The 23,270-nt window shown below is 44.8% G+C and overlaps 4 protein-coding genes across 4 annotated transcripts; 2 read left to right on the top strand and 2 right to left on the bottom strand.

Annotated features, from left to right (window-relative positions):
* The first annotated feature begins 368 nt into the window (after positions 1-368).
* Positions 369-1,682, top strand: LOC112885529 (agglutinin-2-like). Its single transcript, XM_025951131.1, has one exon. The coding sequence runs from the start codon at positions 369-371 to the stop codon at positions 1,680-1,682; it is 1,314 nt and encodes a 437-aa protein (XP_025806916.1).
* Positions 1,683-7,732: 6,050 nt separating this feature from the next.
* On the bottom strand, positions 7,733-8,792 carry LOC112887433. Its single transcript, XM_025953604.1, has one exon. The coding sequence runs from the start codon at positions 8,761-8,763 to the stop codon at positions 7,882-7,884; it is 882 nt and encodes a 293-aa protein (XP_025809389.1). The 5' UTR covers positions 8,764-8,792; the 3' UTR covers positions 7,733-7,881.
* A 5,608-nt stretch (positions 8,793-14,400) lies between these two features.
* LOC112886137 lies at positions 14,401-18,555 on the top strand. The gene is made up of 6 exons (XM_025951928.1): positions 14,401-14,685; positions 15,184-15,556; positions 16,213-16,297; positions 17,473-17,559; positions 17,645-17,896; positions 18,191-18,555. Exons 1-6 carry the CDS (start codon positions 14,513-14,515, stop codon positions 18,262-18,264), a joined length of 1,044 nt encoding a protein of 347 aa, XP_025807713.1. The 5' UTR covers positions 14,401-14,512; the 3' UTR covers positions 18,265-18,555.
* Positions 18,556-18,788: 233 nt separating this feature from the next.
* Positions 18,789-22,882, bottom strand: LOC112886136 (GPI mannosyltransferase 2). The gene is made up of 8 exons (XM_025951927.1): positions 21,989-22,882; positions 21,741-21,846; positions 21,073-21,165; positions 20,790-20,985; positions 20,457-20,635; positions 19,732-19,985; positions 19,286-19,470; positions 18,789-19,193 (listed from the first exon to the last, which is right to left on the bottom strand). The coding sequence occupies exons 1-8, from the start codon at positions 22,293-22,295 to the stop codon at positions 19,023-19,025; spliced, it is 1,491 nt and encodes a 496-aa protein (XP_025807712.1). The 5' UTR covers positions 22,296-22,882; the 3' UTR covers positions 18,789-19,022.
* Between the last annotated feature and the right edge of the window lie 388 nt (positions 22,883-23,270).

The following is a 23,270-nucleotide window of genomic DNA, read 5'->3' as shown; positions in this document are numbered from 1 at the left end:
GACATTAATGTAGTACTTTTCGGCCAAAGTTTTGTGCTAATTTTAACGATACAAAATAAGTATACTATTAGAAGAACGGAGGGAGCACAACATTTCAGTGATGGCACGGTTTAAATCTTTTCTTGTTGGGATATGCTTAGACGGTCGCGATGTATATTTAAAGAATAAATCAAGCTATTCTATTCGTTTGACAACTAACGTATCTGTCCTTGGCTATGGACGACTATGCAAACCCTCAATGGTGAGTAGAGCACCTCCATTCCGTGCATATATGTATACATGTGTTTATCATCACCCAGACACACGCATCAAACTGATCTTCGATTTTTACAACCCCTTGTACTGATGTCATGCATCCCCTTTGGCTGATGTCTATCCTCTACATACCTCAGGCATTCTCGCTCTCTTTCGACTTCGATTTCTCCAAACAGAGATGGGAAGCGGCCGCAAAATTAAGCTTGCAGGGGGAAACGAAATTTGAGAATGCGATCGAGCTGACGAAAAAAGGCTCGGAGAACAGCGTAGGCCGGGCGTCCTATCTGGAACCGGTAGCCATTTGGGACGAGGTCAGCGGTGAGCTCACCAGTTTCACCACTACATTCTCCTTCCAGATCTTGCCAGACCCGGACCGCACCGGTGGCGACGGCATGGCTTTCTTCCTCGGGCACTACCCGTCGGAGATCCCCGCCTCAAGCGCCGGTGGCAGCCTCGGCCTGTTCAGCTCGGATACCCCGAACGCGTTTGGGAACAGCCGGGCCGTGGCGGTCGAGCTGGACACGTTCATGGACGCAGATTACGACAGCAGCAGCAACCACATCGGCATCGACGTCAACTCCCTCATCTCCACAGCGTATACCGACACTAATCTGCCTGGCAGGAACCTGACGTCCGGCCGGGTGATGACCTGCCAGATCAGCTACGTGAACAGCACGCAGCGTCTCGCCGCCGAGCTCCAGATTGGCAACGCCAGCTACCGCGTGGATTCAGTTGTCGACCTGCGGCAACAATTGCCTAGCATAGTGGCCGTAGGCTTCTCAGCGGCTACTAGTGTGCGGTCGGAGTTACACCGGGTACTGGCCTGGTCGTTCGAGTCCACCTTGGAGGGGCCCCGTGGACCTGCTGCAGTACCTTCTCCTTCATCACCCTTCACCAAGGGTGTTACATGGAAGATAGTAGTTGCTATAACAGGAGCAGAAGTAACTGTGATTGTACTTATCGTCATCGCCGGCTACGTGTGTCTGCGGCGGCGATCCGGAAGAAAGGCTAATACAAGTTACGAGACTACTCCAGCCAATGTTGCCAGAAGTTTCAGTTACCGAGAGCTGGCCGAGGCGACACACAACTTTGCCGAGGAGCAGAAGCTCGGCGAGGGAGGCTACGCTTGTGTTTACAGAGGCGAGCTGGCAACTCCAAGGCGATCGGTGGCAATAAAAAAGTTCAAACCAGGAACATCGTCTGCTATCTGCACGAGAGCGTTCGATGACGAGATCAAGGTCATCAGTCAGGTCAGACACCGCAACCTGGTTGAGCTGGTTGGCTGGTGCAGTGATGGGAAGAAGCATCGCCTGTTGCTCGTTTACGAGCTTGTCGCCCAAGGTAATCTTGACGAGCATTTGCACGGGTCGCGGAGTTGGCTGTCATGGACCATGAGGTACGGTACAATCGAAGATCTGCTCTACTGATGTCATCACCTTTGTCTAATGATGGAATAATATGCCTAAAGTTGTATTGTATTTTGTCAAACAGAATGATAGACGACTAACATTTGGTTCATCATCGGTCGCTTTCCTAGGTATAAAATCATCCTCAACCTAGCCCGAGCCCTGCAGTATCTGCATGAAGATTGCAGCGTTTGTGTACTGCACGGCGACATCAAATCCAGCAACATATTACTTGACTCGCGGTATGTGGCCAAGTTAGCTGATTTTGGCTTGGCCAGGTTTATTGACCACGAGACCGAGTTAAAGACAACATGTACCATTGCTGGAACACTAGGGTACGTAGACCCAGATTTTGTCACGACGGGGAAGCGGAGTAGAGAGTCAGATGTCTACAGCTTTGGCATCGTTCTCCTGGAGATCGTCTCCGGGCGGCGTCCGGCAGTCGTAGACCACCAAACAATGGTCACTCCCTTGCTGCTATGGGTGTGGGGAAAGCACCATGGCAACGCGATCCTTGAAGCAGCGGACGCGACTCTCAGGGAGGAATCCACCGTGGGTGAGCGAGGCCAGATGGAGCGTGCACTGCTCTTGGGGCTCTGGTGCGCACACCCCGACCCGATCCAGCGCCCACCCATCGCAGAGGCGGTGAGGGCCCTGCAGTCGAGGGATGTGGAGATCCCTCATCTGGCATTGCCAGCGTTTATGGCTGGGCCGTCCGGTTTTGCAGCTGAGGATGACAGGTCAAGGGCAAGCGAGACCTCTGACGGAGGCACCTCTTCATCAACAACTGCCATCCGGGGGGAACTCCAATGCACTCGCTAGGATATATATGCGTGTCATCTTGTTGTATTTGTCCGGCATGCTGAACATGGCCAAGTAATTGTTGCGGAAGAAACAATGTCCTTTCTATTTGTTTCCTCCCATTTGTGACATAAACTTCATTTCAATAAAAGTAGATCAAGTGGGGCACGTTCCCTTGATTTAATCTCACAGACATGTCAAGACTTTGAGCCAACGGACTTGACAAAAAGAGAAATTGTGCCGCCACGAGGAAAGCAATCGGTGCTTGTATAGCCTAACAGATTAGAACATGTTATCTAGATGCACAACTAATAAGGCTCAACTAGTGTTTGCACCCACTCACAAAGAGTTTTGCGATGCAAACGTCTCACTAATCGCAGTTACATTTTGTTCACCCTCTCCAAGAATCTTTATGCGATAGTATAAAAAGTTTGGCATACAATACCCATTCTCTCATAAGTGTATCTTACAAGTGATGATGTACCGATTCCCACAATTTGAAAAATCCTACTCTCCTCGTGGACGTACATATGTCAAAATAGATAGTGCACAAAGTTGTGTGCATTAGATGTCATTGAGTGCACCATAAGAGTTGTATCAACTGATGTTGCTACTACTTCAGAAGCCATCTAATAAGATCGATAGTCTACATTAAATGTAGATTAAATTCAGTTATCCATTATCACTAGAAACAATTACAATAAAATAAGGATATTACTATTGGAGACGCTATTCCGCTAGAGCTAGGTGGCTGCAGTGGGGAAAATTATTTGAAAAGTACATGGAAGTCGAGTCACAATAGGAGTGTCCCTAATCCAGCGTCCTCCATCACGACCACATCCTCCACGTCTGCAACATCCTCTCCACCACGGGGACCACGGCTTGATATCATTAGATCTAAAACTTCTACATATGCATTGCTGGGAAAAAATTCTAATGAACACTACTCAGCACTAATCACAATTTTCTAGTCTAATGCACTAATCACCATTAATCACCACTAATAAAAAATTTCTAAGAAAAATTCTAATGGACACTGCTCATCACTAATCACAACTTTCAATCTAATAAACTAATCACCACCAATCAAGATTTTGTAAGAAAAAATCTAATGAACACGACTCATCACTAATTACAGCTTTCTAATCTAATGCACTAATCACCACTACTTACCGCTAATCAAGAATTTCAAGGAACAATTCTAATGAACGCGAATGCCACTAATTAATAATTTCTAATCTCATGCACTAATCACCACTACTCACCACTAATCAAGAATTTCTAGGGCAAAAATCTAATGAACATTGACGCCACTAATAAAGAATCTCTAGTCAACTCACCTTGACGGTGGCGAGGGTGGAGGGTGGGGGGGGAGGGGGGGGTAGCGGCAGCACAGACAATGGGTGGTCGCGTGGGGGAAGGATACAAAAGCTTGGGTGGAGGGCGGCCCGCGGGGAAGAAGACGGAAGAAGGGGTGGAGGGTGGCGTCTGTAGAAGGGGCAGCATGGGGAAGGGGCGGTGCGGAGGGGGCGAAAGTGATGCGGAGGGGGAGGAGAGCTGAGGCGAGGGGAAGGATACAACATGGGGAAGGCCGGGGCTCTCTGGCTGGCGTCGTGGAGGGGGGCTCCTAGGCCGGAAGTGCGGAGGTTGGCGGCCGCAGAGGTGGGGAGCTCCCTGGCCAGCGGCGTGGAGGCCGTGAATGCCATGGCCACGGCCTCGCTGGCTGCGAGCACCCAGGCTGGTGGCGCAAAGGACAGCGGCGCGAGGGCTCCCGGACTGGTGGCGTGGAGGCCGGCGGCTCCTTGGCCAGCGGCGTGGAGGCCGCAAACACCATGGCCGTGGGCTCCCGTGGCTGGCGGTGCGAATGGCGCCATGGCCAGGGGCTCCCAGCCGCTCGCAGAGGCGCCGGCAGTGCGGAGGGCAGGGGCTCCCTGGCCGACGGATCAACGATGCCAAGGCCATGGCCGACGGATCAACGATGCCAAGGCCAGGCTCCCAGCCGCTCGCAGAGGCGCCGGCGGTGCGGAGGGTGGGGGCTCCGACGGGCCAACGACGCCATGGCCCGAGGCGCCGGAGGCTACGCGGAGGCCGCGAATACCATGGCCGGCGACCCGAACGATAATGCCGTGGCCGTGGGCTCCCTGTCCGGCGGCGCGAAGGACGTCATGGCCGAATGCGCGGGCGGTTGAGGATTAGGGGGGCAATTTAGTCTTTTCAGTTCACTTCACGGAATCTGTACATCAAACTCACGGTAGTGTCATAGAAGAAACAGAACTGAAACTCGGGATCATATAAAAGCAGCGAAATTTTTTCAAGACCAAAAAAGAAATTAAGTTATCTGTGTCAAATAAGAAAGTTTCGGGGAACAGAATGATACGTGGAGCTTTTTTAAAAAAACAGGCTAAAAAAATTTAAATTCGAAAAAGGGATGCCGATTCGAAAAATTTTAAAAAATGGGTACCTCCCGCCCGATGGGCGGGAGGCGTGGGACCGGAAACCTCCCGCCCATCCAACGGGCGGGAGCGGGAGGTTCCAAATTTTTTTCTAGGCCCCTCCCGAGGATCTCTTCGCGAATAAGAAACTTTTTTTATTCGCAAAAAGATCCCTCCCGCATTCGGACGGCATCCCGCCCGCTGAGTGGGCGGGAGGTCGGATGGCATCCCGCCGGTTGGACGGGCGGGATGTACCGCGTCGCTCGCACGCCCACACTTTACTTTCCGGGTGGGGCGTCTAACGCTCATCGCTGCCCTCCTGTCCGGTCACTTCTACTGCTGGGTTGTACGAGAACCGAACACCTCGCTGCTCCTACTCCTGACTACAAGCTAGCACCACTAGACTCCGAAACTTTTGCTGATTGAGATGTCACATAGTCACCCCCTGTGGTTACGCAAGGCTAACTTTTGCTGATTGAGATGTCACATAGTCACCCCCTGTGGTTACGCAAGGCTTGCTAGCAAGTCCTGCTAGCCATGCATAGGCTATCAGTGTAGGCATCATGTAGATCCAATGACGTACGGGTGCTTGGCTTCACAGTACGTCGATCCAATCGCTCCAGAGCCACCACACGCGTCAGCTGAAGCCGTGGAAAGAGGAGATGCTGTCCTTCCTTGCCCGGTTTGACCGCGTCGTATGCGTTGTTTTCCTTCGATTCGCGATCGATCCTATTTTCCCGATACGTCGTCGATCGAGCGTTCACTGTGGGCAAGAAAACGACAGCGCCATGTAACCCAGCAGTAGAAGTGACCGGCCAGGAGAGTAGCGATGAGTGTCGAGACGCCCTGCCCGGAAAGCAAAGTGTGACGCGGCACCTCCCGCCCGTCCAACGGGCGGGATGCCGTCCGACCGCGGGAGGGGTCTCTTCGCGAATAAGAAAAGTTTCTTATTCGCGAAGAGATCCTCGGGAGGGGTCTGAAAAAAAATTGGGACCTCCCGGAGGTGTCCGGCCCCACGCCTCCCGCCCATTGATCGGGCGGGAGGTACCTATTTTTGAAAATTTTCCAAATCGGCACCCTTTTTCAAATTTAATTTTTTTTCTTTAATTCCTTTTTAAAAAAAATTCATGATTCGTGCCTCGTTCATGCCTGCTACTGCTAGGTGCTAGCATATTGGCACATACGGACCCGCTGGGCCGGACTAGGCTGTTGGCCCAATGTCCACACCATCACGGAGCCAAATAGACAAATAGTACATGTGTTCCGTTGCGTCCTCCCGGGAGTTGCTTCCCGACCGGGGGACAGAGTGACAGAGGTGAGGTGTTGGCAATCTGAACAGTCTAACAGAAACTAGTATTGAACTAATGCTTCCAAGGAGCTACTGCAAGCCGGCGCGGGAGTCATCAAGGCCGCCGACGGGGCTGCTCTTGCGGGCGTCGGGGTCGTAGATAGAGGAGTGTTTTCGGCCCCTCACGTCGGTGACGACCACCTTGTTCCGGCCGCCGCCGCGCGAGGAGCACCAACTAACTCCACGGGAGGATCGAACCATATCGCCGGCGGCCGAAGGAGAGCTAGCTAGCTCCACCTCGTCCAGGGGCGGCGCATGGTCTCGCCGACGCCACCAGCAGCAGGCACACCGCCGCCTGGGATCTGCTAGCTGCCGGCGGGCCAGGAAAATCGAAATGCGCCCCGTCTGGGCTGCCATCATGGCCCGGTTGAGCAAGTTTGGCGGCCCACGTTATATTGGCTGGGTTGGGCCTCCAGTTAATTTTGCATCATGGGCTGGTTTCTTGTCTCCTTTGTAGGCTTCACCCGAGCCCAGTTTATCTTTTATGCTGCGAACCGGATGATGCGTTTAGCAAGTGATGGAGGTGGGTGCTCGTCGAGAAAATTAGTACCGGAGTTTGACTTCACTCATCTGGGTTTAAGGGGAAAGTTCAGCTGTTTCGTTGATAGGTTTGGCAGTGGGAGATTACAACTTAAATCATGATGAACCAGTATTTGGTTGATAGGTTTAGCAGTCATATGAATAGTGGAGAATCTGAGATTTATGCATGTTCCACCTAAAAAATATTACCACCCTCTACCCTTGATTTTAGAATACTGAGTGGGAGGTGAGCTCTAAAATTCTCTTCTCCAAGACAGTAACCCATGAAGGCATGAACCAAGCAAGAGAATTTAAATCTTCCACCTCTAAATTCTCCTTCCCTTCCACCAATAATAATTCGCACCAACCAAACACTTCTTGGATTCTTTTCTGTCCTTCTGAATCAAAAGCCCAAATTTATTCGGTACAGGGCACTGGCATATGGCTCAAAAATAAATAAATAATTGTTTAGCTCGTGCGGCTAAGGTCCTTTCTGCTGCAGTTTGGTTCTTTGAATCCGAGAAAGGCTATGGGATCTTCATGATTTGGGCCTGTATTATTAGCCTCAGCACTCAAGTACCAGCGTCCTAAACTAGTACTAGTGCTACTACTACTAGATCAATGTGTGGTCGTTAACAGGTACTGTATGCTTAAATGGCCACTTATCTATAAACCATATCAAGTAGTTTAAGGTGACATTATTTGGTTAGCTGAATGTTTTGTGTTAATCCAGCAGTCAAAATAATTTTAGCCCTTTTTACATGGTAAAATTATCCTGCTAACCACACTTAAATCAACGTACATGCGCTTATGCAGTTATGCACAGTACTGACATAGTTACCATCTACTGAATATACATATCAAAGAAAAGAAGTACAGGCCATTTTATCAGAATATGTGCAATCACGTTATTTCATCTATAATATTTTAAGAAACAGAGGACAAAAACAAGGCTTCCGCTGAAGAATCACAAAAAAAAAAAACCATAAGCTCTTGTAGAAAGAACACCTTACAGCATTACATGTAGTAGGACAGGTACAACCTGCTACCTTAATTTCCCTGATCAGAGCTTTGAACCAGTGCAGAGGAAGGTTTCAGTTTCTCCAAACCTTTGCTAACTTCACGTCTTGATACTGAGGTTTGAGCACTTGATGGAGCCTCTTGCGATGTCAATCTCGATCAGGCTGTCCTCCTCGCTGATCTCTGACAAGATGTCGATGAAGTCTCTCTTGTCAAGCACCAAATCAGGAAAGAATTCGGCGAGGAGCTCCTTCTTGTATGCACATTGCTCATCCTGCCCTGCGCCCACATAGTGCCCATCAACAAGAGAGATCTCTATGAGGCTCTCATCGTCATCGTCGATGTCTTCTGAGATTGAGCCCTCCTCGGTGCACTCTTCGTCGTTTGTGGTGCACTCTGAAGAATCTGATAGGCTTCCCATCAAATCCTCTGGCGCATCCTCCGTCACCTCATCTTGTGGCGTAATGCTCTTCTCCTGATGCACAGCCTCCTCCATTGAAGGGGTAGCCTTACCTTTGTGGGTGGTGGCTGCTTTGAGTAGGTGTCTGAAGTTGGAGAAGAGCAAGGAGATGCAGGTGGAGATGACAAGCACCAGCAATGCGAGAGAGGAAGATGCTGAGAGGGAAGAAGATGATGAAGAAGAAGAAGAATACATACTGTAAAGGCTACATGAAATGAGTATGAGTGTGAGTTGTATGGCCATTTGGGAGCTGGGAGGCATCAAGAAATGCTTCACAAGGGCGGGAGCTTTAGTGGCACAAATGATGCAAATGCTAAAGGAGGACGAAGCCATGATGAGGCAGGCATGAAAGAGAAAGCAAGCAAAGGTTGTGTGTTTCCCTATCAAATGGATTTTTTGAATTGGCACAAAGAGGGAGAAGCAGAGGAAGAGAGTAGGGCTCACCATGGAGAATGCATCTGCGGTACCATTTTTTCTGAAACTGATGGATGGGGGCAAAGGTAACTGCAGCAGTGAATGCATAGAAAAACTGAAACTTTTTGGTGAACTGTTACCAGTGCCCACAACCCCTGTCCTTTGCAGCACTAGGTTATGAAGGTACCTGCTGTCTTTGCATCATGGTCAGAGTTGTTAAGTCCTGTATAACAGCAATATTTAAGGTGTGGTCCATTGCAGTTTGCCTATGGGATGACACCATGCAACGCAGAGCTTTGGGGCTCTGATAAGCTTAGGAGTAAGAGGATGCCATGTGCACTGGGTTAATTAAAAGTTTACCACATGGGCCTCACATACTCATCTCTATCACTCACTGTACCTGTCACCCTTATCAAAAGCAGGGTTTTACTTTGTTCATGAAAGGTGAAGCCGCAATGAAATTTCTCCCCTTTCCCAGCAGTCTTTCCCCTTGCAATGGGAGGTGCTCAATGTTCATTCATGGTTTGCCCCATCCTTCTTTTCCTGTGCAAATTATTTGTTCCCAAAAAGGATGAGTGTTACAATTTGTTAATTTATTGCATATTCATATTTTCGTGGTGATTGATTAATGCACAAGTTTTTTTTTGCCGAAGGAGCTATATTTTTTGATATCGTGGTATCGTCATGTATAGACAAGAACATGTAGAAGCGTAGTATCATGCATTTTCTAACAGCACAGGTCTTTGGGGTAACCAATGGGTGTATAGATCAAATCTTCAGAGACCATGAATTGTAAACCTGGAATCCTATGTGATAAAAAAAAAAACAATGCCCCTTCTCGAGTTTCATGAGCCATTAATACTGGATGAGGCAAACAAACAAGTTTAGTAAACACATCAATGGACCTGAGTCAAATTAGATCTACTTTGGAATGCTCCTCCTCAATCACCTCAATGAAATCTTTTTAAATATGAAGTCCCAGAAGTATTATATCTACAGTGTCAGAGCAGGGTTGCAAAGTAGCATATCAGAATATCAGACAAGCATGGAAGTAAAATAGCCACCGACAGTACAAGCTTTGGATGAAACCCTTAGCATCCGGTAGTTTCCCCATTCCCAGGCTACTCTAAAAGCCTATTTGTTTTCTGATCAGATCTCTAAAAGACGATGTGTTGCCAGGATATGCTTACAGGTAGGTACAATAAGGTGCAGCAAATGACAAATGCTAATCTTTTATATTCAAATATACATAACAAGATAAAATGTAGACTTTACACACTTTGAACAACAACATTTATACTACTAAATAGTATTTTCTAATGCCTCCAGAATTTTGGTCTTTTCTGTTCTGCATTACAGAACAGTAGGTCAGCTAAATAGTACTAAATTTTAATGCCAATTTTTCCTTTATCATATTTGATTTTTGCAACAGAGGACTAGGTAAAAATTGAAATGTCAAACAACCTAGATCAAGTACTGTGTATGAGTACGAATCAGCTCTCAGCTTCTTGCTCATGTAGAGAATGGTGCGATTGACGTACAGAAATGTGGACTGATGTATGGTTCAACGCTATATCTGCCCAGGAACTATTTTTTCTGCTAGCTATAATCATGAGAAATGTCTTTGAATTCTTGTATGTACCAATAAATTCTGACAGAGTCATATGTCTTCGGAATCTCTTATGCACACAAATAATATAGACATCTGGATTTGCAATTAACTGTGCATAGCCAATTAAAACCAAATGTGGCAGCAGTGTTCTGATCACAAATAGCCTTCAATCAACTTGCACCAACTGATTTCTTTTCAGCTTTAGGTGACAATGGTTAGCTGGGAGCATGATGCATCTAAAGCCAACAACCATGAAAGTAACGTCACACAAGCTCTCATGATTACTGAACCTTCTGCGAAAAACAAAAAGGGATTCTTTCTCCTCTCTCTCTCTCTCTCACTAATGCTTGGCCTTCTGCACAAATAGAAAGGGACATCTCAAAGAGGCACCTATCATTTCGCGCTCCATGAGCTCGAGCAAAAGGCGCTGAGCCACAAATCTCGACGAATAAGTCAATCATTCCCACAGTGCACAAACACACTAGGCAAAATCTCACTGTCTAGCTGCTGATCCTATCTTCTTGTTGTTTCCACATCTGTGGGTCCTTCTTTTAACAATGTGCGGGTCCTGAAATGAATATGCTTTTCAGGCACATTCTTGAAGTGGACATCTTGATGTTCTCTAGACTTGATTTATCTTTGTTTATTGGCGACTTGTTTCATCCTACTAGCTCCAGTTATGCTGTAAAGTTTTGATTCATCCCTGCTATCTTAGGGACTATCTTTTCAGTACACAAATCAGATTATTCATATTCTCACTCAAGTATCATGAAGGTTGTTTGACTAAGGCTATGTTTGGATCCAAGGGAAAATGGCAAAAGGGCAAATGGCAAAATTTTTGCTCCTGTCACATCAGATGTTTGGACGCTAATTAGAAGTATTAAATATAGTTTAATTAAAAAACTAATTATATAGATGAGGACTAAATGACGAGACGAATCTATTAAGCCTAATTAATCTATAATTAGCAAAATTATGGTAGCATTTGCCCTTTTGCACTTTGAGGTGTTTGGATCCAAAAGTGCAAAAAAAGTGCAAAAGAGCAAAAGTTTTGCACTTTCTCTTTCTCTTTCCGTTGGATCCAAACAGGCCCTAACAATATAAACGACAGAAATGCAAAAGCACTTGCACACCAACTAAACATACCCCTTCAGAGCGTCTCTAGATCTGTGGAGGGATATGATGTTATTGTGATTGGAATTTAGACCTCCATTTTTTTTGAGAGTTTGGAAAATTTTGCCTGATTTTTCGCTGTGCTTCAAGAAGTCCCTTAGATTAGGACTGGTTGTTTACATTTTGAAATCTTAAAAATCTGTGATTAACAAATCTTCTGAAACAACTAGAGGGTCTCAAACTAGGATACTTATGTATTTTGTAAATAAGAGGAGAAAGGCCACTGCGTAAAAATCACAAGAATTTCAGTGTTTCTGGCAGGAGAAATCACAACTTTGTGATCTTTTAGGCCAGTTGTAAAACAGTGTGTTATGAATTTCAGTATTTTGTGGTAGGCCTTTTAGGCCGACCTGAATAACTTTCTTTCTAAAACTTTTTTCAGTAGGAGTGTATGCTTGGCTGAACTTGTTCAGCTGCTCTGAAAATTATTGACCTGATGTCGTGTTGATGCATCAGAACAGATTCAGGTTCACATTCCAAAGCTATAGTAGATTAGCACTGCATGCTTCTGCAAAAGAAGTGCACGAGTTCTGATAATTTATTTCATTAGCTTTTTTCTTTGAAAGCTACTCATTATGATTGCTGGAAGAATAATTAATTCAAGGCAGGTGGCCTTACTTTCAACTTTTCTTTCAAGACGAGAACTTTTGCAATGCGCTTCCATGATATAATGAGCATCACATGACATAAAAGTGACTATTTCAACGCCAACAATTCATATTTTCATCTAAGAATGAAGATCATGTTGCCTAGGTACTTTCGAATTACCTATTATCCAAGAGTTGACAGCACAACATTTTTGGAAAATCTTATTCAGTTTCAGAACATAGATGTTCAGTTACAAAATATATTTTTGGAAATGGTAGTGCTCCGTTCCAGAATTAATAGTGTATTTAAAGTTAAACCGACATTATTCTAGATTATTATCCATGCATAAAAGAATATAAATTTTTTCTTTCATGAAGCAATGGGTGTTTACTTGGACTGTTCGCTAATTTTTTTTTGGATAAACAGCATCACATTGGACCATGCTAGGGAGCAAGTTTGAATTAGAGGGAATAATTGAGAAGCTACACTAACTAATAGCTAGGCAATGATAATCTTCCCTTTCCAAGGACATGAATGATCCTGTTGAGTACTATACACAAATGCCAATTACAAGTTGAATATTTTAAGACTTTAAAGTACACTGTATCACGTGCAAATCCGCACCCCCCCCCCTGCAGATTTTCTTTCGTCCATGCATTTGTATACGTGCAATTTATACAGCCTAGAACTAGGCCTAAGAAACTAAAAAAACTCAACTTACTTCTACTTGTGTTGCTACTGTGTAAAATGATGGTACATGCTCAAATTACTGGTTAGAGCGCCAGAAACAATCTCATTCCTTCTAACTTAAGCTCCAAATTGTGTAGGGCACCACACCAATGTAACTTGTACAGTTGTACTTGTACCTTGTTCTTGTTCTTGGTGAGCTTGCTATTCAAGGTAGCCAGCAACCAACGCTTAGGTCTGTTATCTTACTTCTCATAGGCATATACTATATATGTGTTCTCAAGAAAGATACATACTGCAAGTGCAAGGGACCAGGCAAGGGCATATTACTATGAATCTTAAAGAACTTCACCTTTCTGCCATTTGACCGTAGAAGTTATGTTCCCAAAGCGAGCCATGTAATGTTGTGCTTCTAGCTTTGTCCCCATCCTAAGAGGCAATGCCTTATTTCTGTTGAGATCTTGATGCATTGGCCTAGGTGATTTTTTAGAACTAATTAACCAAGTGTTGGTATGGCAACCTATCTACCACTTGTTTGATAATGAACAATAAAGTGGATTCGTAAGGGTCTATTGCCCTCCCTCCGTTCCAAACTAAATTCAGATACATAGTTTTTGCAATGTATCTAAACATAATGTTTATCTAGGTTTGCTATGTATTTAGACATAGTGTTTATCTAGGTGCAAAGCAAAAATTATGTATCTGGATTTGCCAAGACGATCTATAATTTGGAACGGAGGGAGTAGTTGATAACCTTTGTCCCTAGAGAAAAAAAATGGTGGCAGTTAATCGTATCATTGTGGAATTCATGTATTTAAACATTATTATAAGGATACCTATTACTGAATAATATTACTACTCCTAAGCATGTTTTTGTGCGAAAGAACATGTACCAATAATGGTCACAACAATATTTTTTTCATGAACGTGTACTTCTGTTCAATAGATCAAACAAGGTCAGAATAGTATGGAGCACCAAAAAAACTTTGGGAGATCAAATTAAAGTTTCCCACCCTCAAGAGCAAAATCATTTTATAGATATTAAAGAGTGTATTTACAATAAAAGGTAAAACAAAAGCAGCAGAAGGAAGAGGATACAATTAGGTGTAACATTCGAAAACTAGGATTATTCTCGCTTTTTATTTGCTCAAATCAAAGTGATTCTGCAGAACATCAGTTCTAAATTTCTAATTCACCTCCTCCTGATGAGGCTCTAAAGTCTAAATACTGTCATTCCTGGGTGCCCTATTTTGTAGCAAGTTGCAACTCTGGCCAAGCAGCAAAACACACAGGACCAGGCTCAAACAGGCCCATTTACACTTCATGGCAGGCCATATTGAGCTGCTAACTGGCGGTTGCAGTCGAGCCCATAAACTGTATATCGTGAGCCGTGACGCGGTAGAAGCTCGGGTTTAGATTTAAATCCATAGAGGAGGAGAGTGGAAAACAAGATGCAAAAAAACAGAGCATGCAATTTACAAGTGTCCCCTTTTTTCTTGTCTTTTCATTCACTCAACTGTTTAGAATCAGTGCGTACAAAATATTTCAAACTTTGAAACATAACATATTAACATGTTTGAAAATTGAAATATAAAAGTTGGATTTTGAATTAGAAGAGTACATTTTTCAGTTTAAAAAAAAAAGAAAGAGAAGAGTCCATCACTTGCACCGGCCCATATATCTCTCGCGGCCTCGTCTCGGCTCCTCCCCTTCTTCCTCTCCACGACAGCGCGCGGTCGGCTCGGCCATCCCCCCCTCGCCTCGCCTCGACAAGCTCGAGATCCCCTCGCGCCAGCCATGACGGTCGGCCTCGCGCTCCTCCTCGACCTCACCTCCCGCCTGCCCCGCGCCAGTGCCTCCTCCTCCTCCGCCCACTCCCACGCCGGCCTCTCCGCCGCCGCCTTCGCCGCGACCGCCGCCGCCGCCTTCTCCTCGACCGGGGTGCCCCTCTCCGCGCGCCACCTCTTCGAGTTCGCCTCCCCCACCCCCACTCCCGCCCCCTCCTCGGTCTACTCGTGCTAGGGCTTATCGCGCGGCTACGCCCGGCGCGTGCTTGGTTGCCCGCGCCTGGCCGCCCGTGTCGGCGTACCGCGGTCGAGGTGTTCAACGCGTTGTGTAGCAAGCTGTATCTAGGGATTTGGTCGACTCTTCGAGATGCAGGCAGCGAGCTAGGCTCCGGTGGTGCGGGGTTTGGTCGGCGCAGGTTGATTGGCGTCTCTTGCCTGATCGAGGAGGAGCAGGAAGTAGAAAGATTAGATTTTTATTAGATTATTGCGGGCAGGAAGATTGATTATAGTTTAGTAAGGTTGAATTTTGATTATATGCGAAAGTTACTCAGTAAAAAATTGCTACACAGTCTTGATGATATCGATACATTTAGTTTTGCTTATAGTTTTCTTAGTCTTCTTTTGCTTACCTGCATTCGATTTTATTGTCCTGACACTGGTTAATTTGCATTCTTGCTTCAGCTTTCCTGGGTTTACTGTTGCTCATTGCGATGCTGGCACAACTGCTGGATGGAACGGTACTCCTGAACTTATTAATGACCTGAATACCAAGATCCTCAACTCCATCCAACAAGCAAGAACAGACTACATCCAATACCCAACAAAGGAATACCCTTCAGAGCTGAAGCCACTCTTTTCGGCGTTTGGGTTGAAGAATTTTACCATCACAACCCTGAGGTCCTTCCTGTTGTATTACTTGCCACTCATACAACCTAAACCTCACACTGATACTGATGATGAGGACGAAGATCTGCTTCAAGATGCTCCTCCTGAAGAGAAGCATGTGGATCTGGTTACTCCCTTCCACAATTCAGTGAAGCAAATCATGCGTGAGGTAAGTTCTTTTATTTTTCTTATTTACTTATACACGCTTTCTATGAAGTTGCCCGCAATCAGCTCTCTAGCTTCAACAGACTGCCTAGTATGCACCTCCAGTAGCAAGCACTTAATTTTACATGTTTTGTGCAAACACTCTATCGTCAAACTGTTGATCAGATACCCACACAGTTGACCGATTGATTAGTTAGTATGTTCTAATTTTTAACACTTCACTACCTTGATATTGAATGTTTCTAATGTGTAATTTAACACTACACCTGAATAAAAGGTTGCTTTATTTCTTTTTTCTTGCTGCGCTTTTTAAGAATATTACCGTGATGTTAGCATTCCATCTTGACTACCTTCAAAATAAGTAATAATACTTTCCTCTGTATATATGAACTATAACTTCGTTCCTAGTAATCTCATGTGGCTTGGAATCTGAATCGAGGCCAGGTAGGTTGGGCTTCCTGGGATTATCATGAAAAAATTCGTTTGGATTGTACTAAAAGACCAAATAATCTAACCCGTGAGGAGGGAGGTTTATGGCATGTATAGCATGAAGCCTAAGTTGTATTGAAGAAGCTTAAGATTGGCCAAAAGGCCATTTTATTTTTCCTATTCAAAGTATAAAGTTATTTATATATATACTCTTGTCCTTTTACATTTCAGACTTCTATTGTCACAACCAGACGAGTATTGGAAAGGATTGTAATTCGTCATGTTTCACAAAGAACAGCATGGAAACTTCTCAAAGGTAATAAGGCTTCTTTAATCTTTCTCAGTTGTTCCAACTTGTGGCATCTGATGAGTTTTCTTGATATTTCAAAGTACTTTGCTATGCATCGGGTTATTGTGTTTCAATGGATCCTCTGTTTGATGACACCAGCATTGGCATTGTATTAATATCATGTAGGGAACTTTAACATATGTTACTCCAGAAATTCATAACTATGAATCTGTAGAACAACAACCCAACAGGCTTGAAGAAAAACTTGTGGATCACATGCACACTTACTTTTTAGTACCTTTTGTCCAGGTTTTTAGTTAAGTTTCTTAACCATCAGTCACTCATAACCAATTTCCAATTGGCATGATTTATTATCTTTGTTCTGGTGATAATGTGCTATAGAGGTGCCTGCTGTCTCAATTGTTTAACTTAGTGAACTTAACTCACAGCCATGTGAACATTCCAGCTGAATCGATTCTTACAAAGCTGTTAATGGTGTGATACGGACATTTATAATTTGGATGACAAAAAAGACTGCTCCCCTATATCACATTATTTGTGAATCATCATGTTCACAGAACAAAGGTGCACAAAGTTTAAGAAAATAGTATTTTAAAAACCACACATGCCTCTGTAAATTTTATTAACCAGATCTTAACCACATTATATCATTGAAGTAGGTGCAAGGAGTGGCTTTTATTCTCAATGGTGAGATACTTTGACAGCAAAAATATTGCGAAACAGACTGTTATTGTTACAAATTTGAAAATTCCTTCAGTTCCCAGCTAATGTATATTGGTGGAATCTGATGACTTAGCCATGTACAAGAAGAAATATCATAATCCAGATTAAAATGAGATGCACATGTATCCAGTAGAAAATGAAATGCAACCCTCATTAGCAGCCGATCTTAGCTGGAGTGTAAATCCAACCCTACCACATTTCAATTAAGACTCACCCGAGCTTGTGTTTTTGCAAGCTTACATATCTCCACATGTAGGATAGATATGCTAGCTACATTTTCTTTTCATGATCATATGACAATCTTACAGATATAATATATGATGATGCTAAAATGTATTTTGCTATGACTCAACAATATCTTGCAGTTCATTTGTTTCAGTTTATAAGACTATTATTGTTATCACTTTATTATCTACCACTCCTTTTTTATGCATTATCATGTAATTTTCTTTCAATAGACGCTTCGAAATCAGCAAAGAGGAAAGCTGCAAGGGGAATGTCAACTCCACAGTACACATTCTGTGTTGCCAGAACAACATTCCGAGGTCAGATTTGTTAGCGGTGTCATTTTTCTTTTGTAGGGATCATTCTCACAATTTTCTTGTTCTCACAAATTTCTTCTTTGAACAGCACATGCACTGGGAGTAGCTGCTGCTTGGGTCGTGCAATCCATAATTGAGGTATACAGATGTTTCATCCGTAAGCCTAGCGACGAAACACTACCAAGTGACGACGATGAACAGTTTGACGATATGGATAAATTCAGATTGTTTGGGAGGAAGGTTTATGGCATTACCGTCAAAAGTTGTTTCTCTTTGGTTTTGGCCTCAGTTGGAGCAGGCATTGGTGCCCTCCTGCATCCAGTGCATGGACAATGGTTTGGTGAGTAATAATTTCCTAGCTCTCTTGAGTGCAAGTAATTTTTTCTATTTTGACTTACTCCCCCACCGCGATCGAACGGGAATGGATAATCCTAAGGTTTTGGGCGGAATGGGAATTGCTATTCTTTCTACCTCTCGAGGTATAATGACAGATCGAGAGGCTCGACTGCATGCACTTGTTTTCTCAAAAAAAAAAATTCTGTTCATAGTTCATGTAGAACTAGCAGAATAAGGTCAGTGCATTAGCATAAGTATGAAGCGACATCAGCTAACGGTATCCTTGTATGTCTTGCAGGTTGTGCATTGGGAGATGTGGCAGGTCCCGTTATTGCTATAATTGTTTTCGAGAAGATGCAACTACCGCTGTAACACTCTGGATCTTCGAGCACATTAGTGTTCACTCCATGCACAAGTCTTTGCCATGAGTCTGCTCTGTTTGAACATCTCTGATCTAACCTGAAAGCTCACAGTTGATGAATAATATCTATCACCTCTATGCTCATAGTTTAGTAACTTCTTCCAGAGATTGCCTCCGGGCCTTGTGAGATCTGAACATGTACTACCTAAATTTTGTACTGTATCAGATTTTGGAACGAATATTAAACTTCGTTCAACATTTTTGTTGATTAACTTGGCATAAGCTCATCGCTGTTATTGCTATGTGCTGAATGTCCTTGTAAACATTGCCTTGGTTTTTCATGCTAGATTGCTGGTACATTCAAGTTATACACTACATTTCGCAAATTCCCATCCTGTGAATCAGCTTACAGATCAGTAAAAGGTAGCTAAAGCCGAACATATATAGTTGTCAATCCCTAGACCAAAACCTTCACAAAAGGGTAGCCAAACTTGAATAAGGTTAGTTTGCACCTCAAGCCAATGAAGCAGCCACATCAAGAATTACAAAAACCTGTTCCAACAAGTAGAACGAATAATACATTGGCTGATATATTGTATATATAAAGAAAATGTCAGCCAAGCAAGTTCCATACAAGTGAGTCAACATATATATCTGCTGAACCTGGAGAGTGCCTACCTATGGAAACCTTAAGCTCCAACTAGTTGAGTTAATCCACCCGAGGCCACTGTTGCGCAGTTCACTGTTGGATATTGCAACGCCACGGTTCTTATGTGAAGGGGTAGAAGTTGGAGAACAGTAGACTACCTAGAAGAATGTACGCAATGAAATAAACACATATCAAGTAGCCCCATCTTTTGGAGCAGCAGTTTGGGGAAGCCAAAATGTGAGCAGCAGCCCAGTAAATCGGGGGACTAGCAGACAAAAACCGTGTTGATACCTTCATCAAAGGAACAGAAGTTGGTATGTAAGCAATGGAATCAGTAGGGCCTCCATACAAGCTTTTATTAATGCGGAAAAGCATGTACTGACCTGGACGTGCATTACAAAGAAAGCTGTGAATGTCATGAATGCCAGATGCAAAACAAATGGAACAAGTAATATGGAGCCCTCATCTTGATTCTCTTTGATATTTTGGTTAGTGTACAGTGTGTCATGGAACGGGGCAGAAGCTGTCTCGGTGGCAACTGACTTTCTCTGTTTAACCTTAGAGTTTCCTGTCATGGAAATTTGTAAGGTTGGGTATGAAAGCTTTATGCCTATCTATTGTTCCAAATATATATATAGATCCACAGGTCACTCCAACATTGTGTGGTTATCCTCATTAACAAAATTCTTTTCATATGTAATTTCAAGAAAAATATTTGTTAGGTCAGTTCAAAGAGACTTGACATCAAGATAACCCAAGAAAAAATTGTTAATGAGCAATAATTTTTCAAAACAAAGTAAAACGTAAATCATTGAGATTGTAATAGTACCATGAGCTTTATTAGTGAGTCCAGCAGGAAGTTCACTCCTCAACACTGGCATATCATCTGTTCTTTTATATAACTCAAGTGACCTTCCCTCAAGAGCAGTGATAATCTGCCTGTGAATGCTAGTTGTTTGCAAAAGTTGGTGAAGAATTTTTGTGTAATGAATGATTGAATAAATTGCAAGCGACAATACTGGTGAGGCCAAAAGAAAGTTTGGCAGCTGCTTCACTTGGAAGTATCTCAAGAAACCAACTCCCCTAAAAAGAAACCAAAAGTAACTTATAAGGAGCAGTTAAGTATGCTAGAGAGGTAAAATATGCTGACTTAAGAAAATGCACACTGCAGCTGCATCCTAGAAAAATGGTGAAAAGCACAATATTCCAATAAAATTCAAAGGAACACAAATGAGGTCGTCTTATAACCATGTTCATCTTAGCACGTTTCCTATCATGTGGTTCAGCAGAAGCAAGGGACTGACAACCAAGAGATCACAGGATGAACAGCAAAGGAACAAGCAAGTCAAATCCATGAAAGACGGGCATGTAGTTCTTATGGTTGTAAAAAACAAATCATCAATCAAAATATGCATGGAGCCCTGTATAGGCATATAATCATACATACAGTGATGCAATACTCCCCTAGTAGAATTCCAGAGGAAAGCAAGAAGGACAAAGAGGATGCTAGCTTTGACTAATACTAGTACGCTACTTTAAGATAGAAATAATTACCAGTAGTGGCTTTGAATGTAGCCATACAAAAGCGGAACTTTTGCTTTGCACCATGGCCTCAATTCCTCAGAGCTCCCATGAACGCATATGCTCAAATATCCATATGCTTGGAAAGCAAAGAATGGTAGAAATATGAAAATGGAGCGCAAAGCTGCAGCTACAAGAGCCAGCACCACCAACTGGCCAATAAAAGAAAGAAGACTTATCAGATAAGCATGTCTTTGCTCATTGCATCTTATGGAAACAAAAGATAAATCAATGCAATATAATATGTCATACATTCTTTTCATGCCAAGTATTTCTGTTTACAATAACAACTGAAGCTGAACGTACCAAGGGCCTTTTCTTTCGGACAGCAGCATCATATGCTTGTAGCAAGGCCTGAAAACAGAAATAACCAGCATTAAGTGCTCCATTTGACCTAGCTGAACCAGAGAGGGCGAGCATTATCACTGCAACAGTATTAGCACCCGAAAACAGGTAGAACAGTCCTCCAAGAGAAAACAGTGCATAAAGACTTTCCGAATACCTGCCAAAACAACAATTTATGTTGCTGTTACGATATGCTGAGCACGAGTTTCTTTGCTAGTAATGGTGCAAAGGGAAAGAATATTACAATGATGAGTAAAACACAGAAGCGGGGTTGAAACAGAACAGAACAGATGCTCGATAAGCTGCTCTCCGGTCCTTCAAGATCAACACAGACAATCTGCAATAAGAATTGGTAGTCGCCTTAATAATGCAGCAATATGCACAGAAAAAGTTGGTTTAACTTCCGACCTTTCATGACCGTATGATCAGACATGATTGAGTAGAGGAAAACTGCAAACTCTAGCAACTAGATATGGATTGTCCTACACTAGAAACGACTGCACTTAAATAAAACTTGGGCACAGAGTTTGCATTGGAACTACCAAAACATATTGTAAAACAAGACGAACCCAGTGACCACCACAGAAGCGAAATTAGTTCACAAGCATCTCGATCCACAAAACACATCAAAGATTAGAAGACTATCTCATGAAGCAACCAAACAACATGTTCGCTCACAAACTTTGAATTGGCATAATCCCAAAAATGCACAGAAACGCACCTATTGTGTTTGAATGTGCGACGCTATCAAGCATAGTCAAATCAAGAACCTAATAGAACCGATGAATCACTTAAGATGTCCCAATTTAGGTGCGCAAGTGACAATACACTACATGAAGCGCATCGAAACACCCAAGAACCAATGAGAACATATGTTCAGATAAATAGTAAAGTTCATCGACCGTCGGTCACCTGTAGAAGTAGGCCGCGGCGGCGACGAACGCCACGTTGTTGAGGACATACCCGGAGAGCACGAGCACGGCCCTGTACCCCAGCACCGGCACCAGCGGCGCGAACACTGCACGGGAGAAGGATCAATCATCACAACCGGATCAGATCATCCGAACAACTGCAGAGGAGGCATCGTCCCCGAACAATGGGGTGTGCGGTGGTGGAGCGGGGGGGGGGGGGGGGGTGCAGGGAAGCGCGGCGCGGCTTACGGGATCGGGCGAGAAGCGCGAGGGAGGCCGGGAGGAGCGGAAGGAAGGCGAAGGACTGCTCGTACTCGTACCCGCACTCGGCGGGGCGGGCGAAGTGGACGCCGTCCCACACGGCCAGCGACGAGACGGCGGCGGAGACGGACGCGTTGGGATCCGAGGAGGACGCGGGGGACGAGAGGCAGGGCGGGCTGAGCGATGCGGAGGTGTCGTAGGGGCGGAAGAGGAGGCGGGCGAGGATGGAGAGGGCCAGGACCAGCACGCGGGAGGCCGCGGCGAGGCGGACGACGCCGGCGAGCGGCGGCGCCATCGGGTGGGGCGGCGGAGAGGAAGCTCTGAGCTGCGGCCAGACGCGGCCTGGTGCTTCTTCACATCACAGATCTTGGTCGCAGCCCACCAAATGCAACGGATTTTCAGATTTCCGGCCCGGCCCACGCTCGTCCGGCGAAGCCACGTAGTGCACGGCCCTCACCCATTAAAACTTGTGCGCATATCCAAAATGCTTTGTCGTGCCATTTAATGCCACATAAATTTATAGGTTAATTGGATATATACTATTACAATCATCGTAATTTTGAGATATACTATTACTATTTACTATTACAATTTTTATATTTTAAAAATATACCATTACTTACCCTTTTCGATGTGTTTATAAGGATATTTGGATCAAAATGCCCTCTTCTTCTCAGGTTGCTCTGCTCCTCCCCAAAACTGCTGAGCCCCACCGCACAAAATCCGTGTGCTCCACTCCACCGCTCCTTGATTCCACCCGCCAGTAGCTGCGCCACACACTCCTGACCCTCTACAAGCAAATCTGAGCCCCCTCCGTCCAGCTCTCCATTGGGAATTGAATGATTTCCGGCCGCCATTGCCGCAGCCCATGCTTTGCCGCCAGCCTCAATCACACCGGCCAACCTCCAAGGATTTCAAATCGCCTCCACCCATACACATCCTACCTTCCCAGCTCCACCATCACCCTCCACACCGAGCCACAAGCACCACATCGCCGGGAATTGCTGGTTTTCCACCAGCCATGCTTGCTACCGCCGCCATCGACGCACCCACGCCGGCGAGCACCCTCCGGTCCTCCCCTTCGCTTGAAGACCCTTCAAACCAGGTGTGCGAGAGGCTCCTTGGCCCTCAACGCTCTGCACCGTTCCCTTCGCGCCGCGCCGCGCGCGACGCACCTGCGGTGGCGGCGCTAGCCGCCCGGCTCGTGGCTGACAATGCCACGGCAGCCAGGGACAGCATTGAGGCGATCCTCTCCTCCCGTCGCCGTCCT

Source organism: Panicum hallii, chromosome 3, assembly GCF_002211085.1.
Source record: "Panicum hallii strain FIL2 chromosome 3, PHallii_v3.1, whole genome shotgun sequence".
Lineage (NCBI taxonomy): Eukaryota > Viridiplantae > Streptophyta > Magnoliopsida > Poales > Poaceae > Panicum > Panicum hallii.
This window is presented reverse-complemented; position numbering and strand designations above follow the sequence as displayed.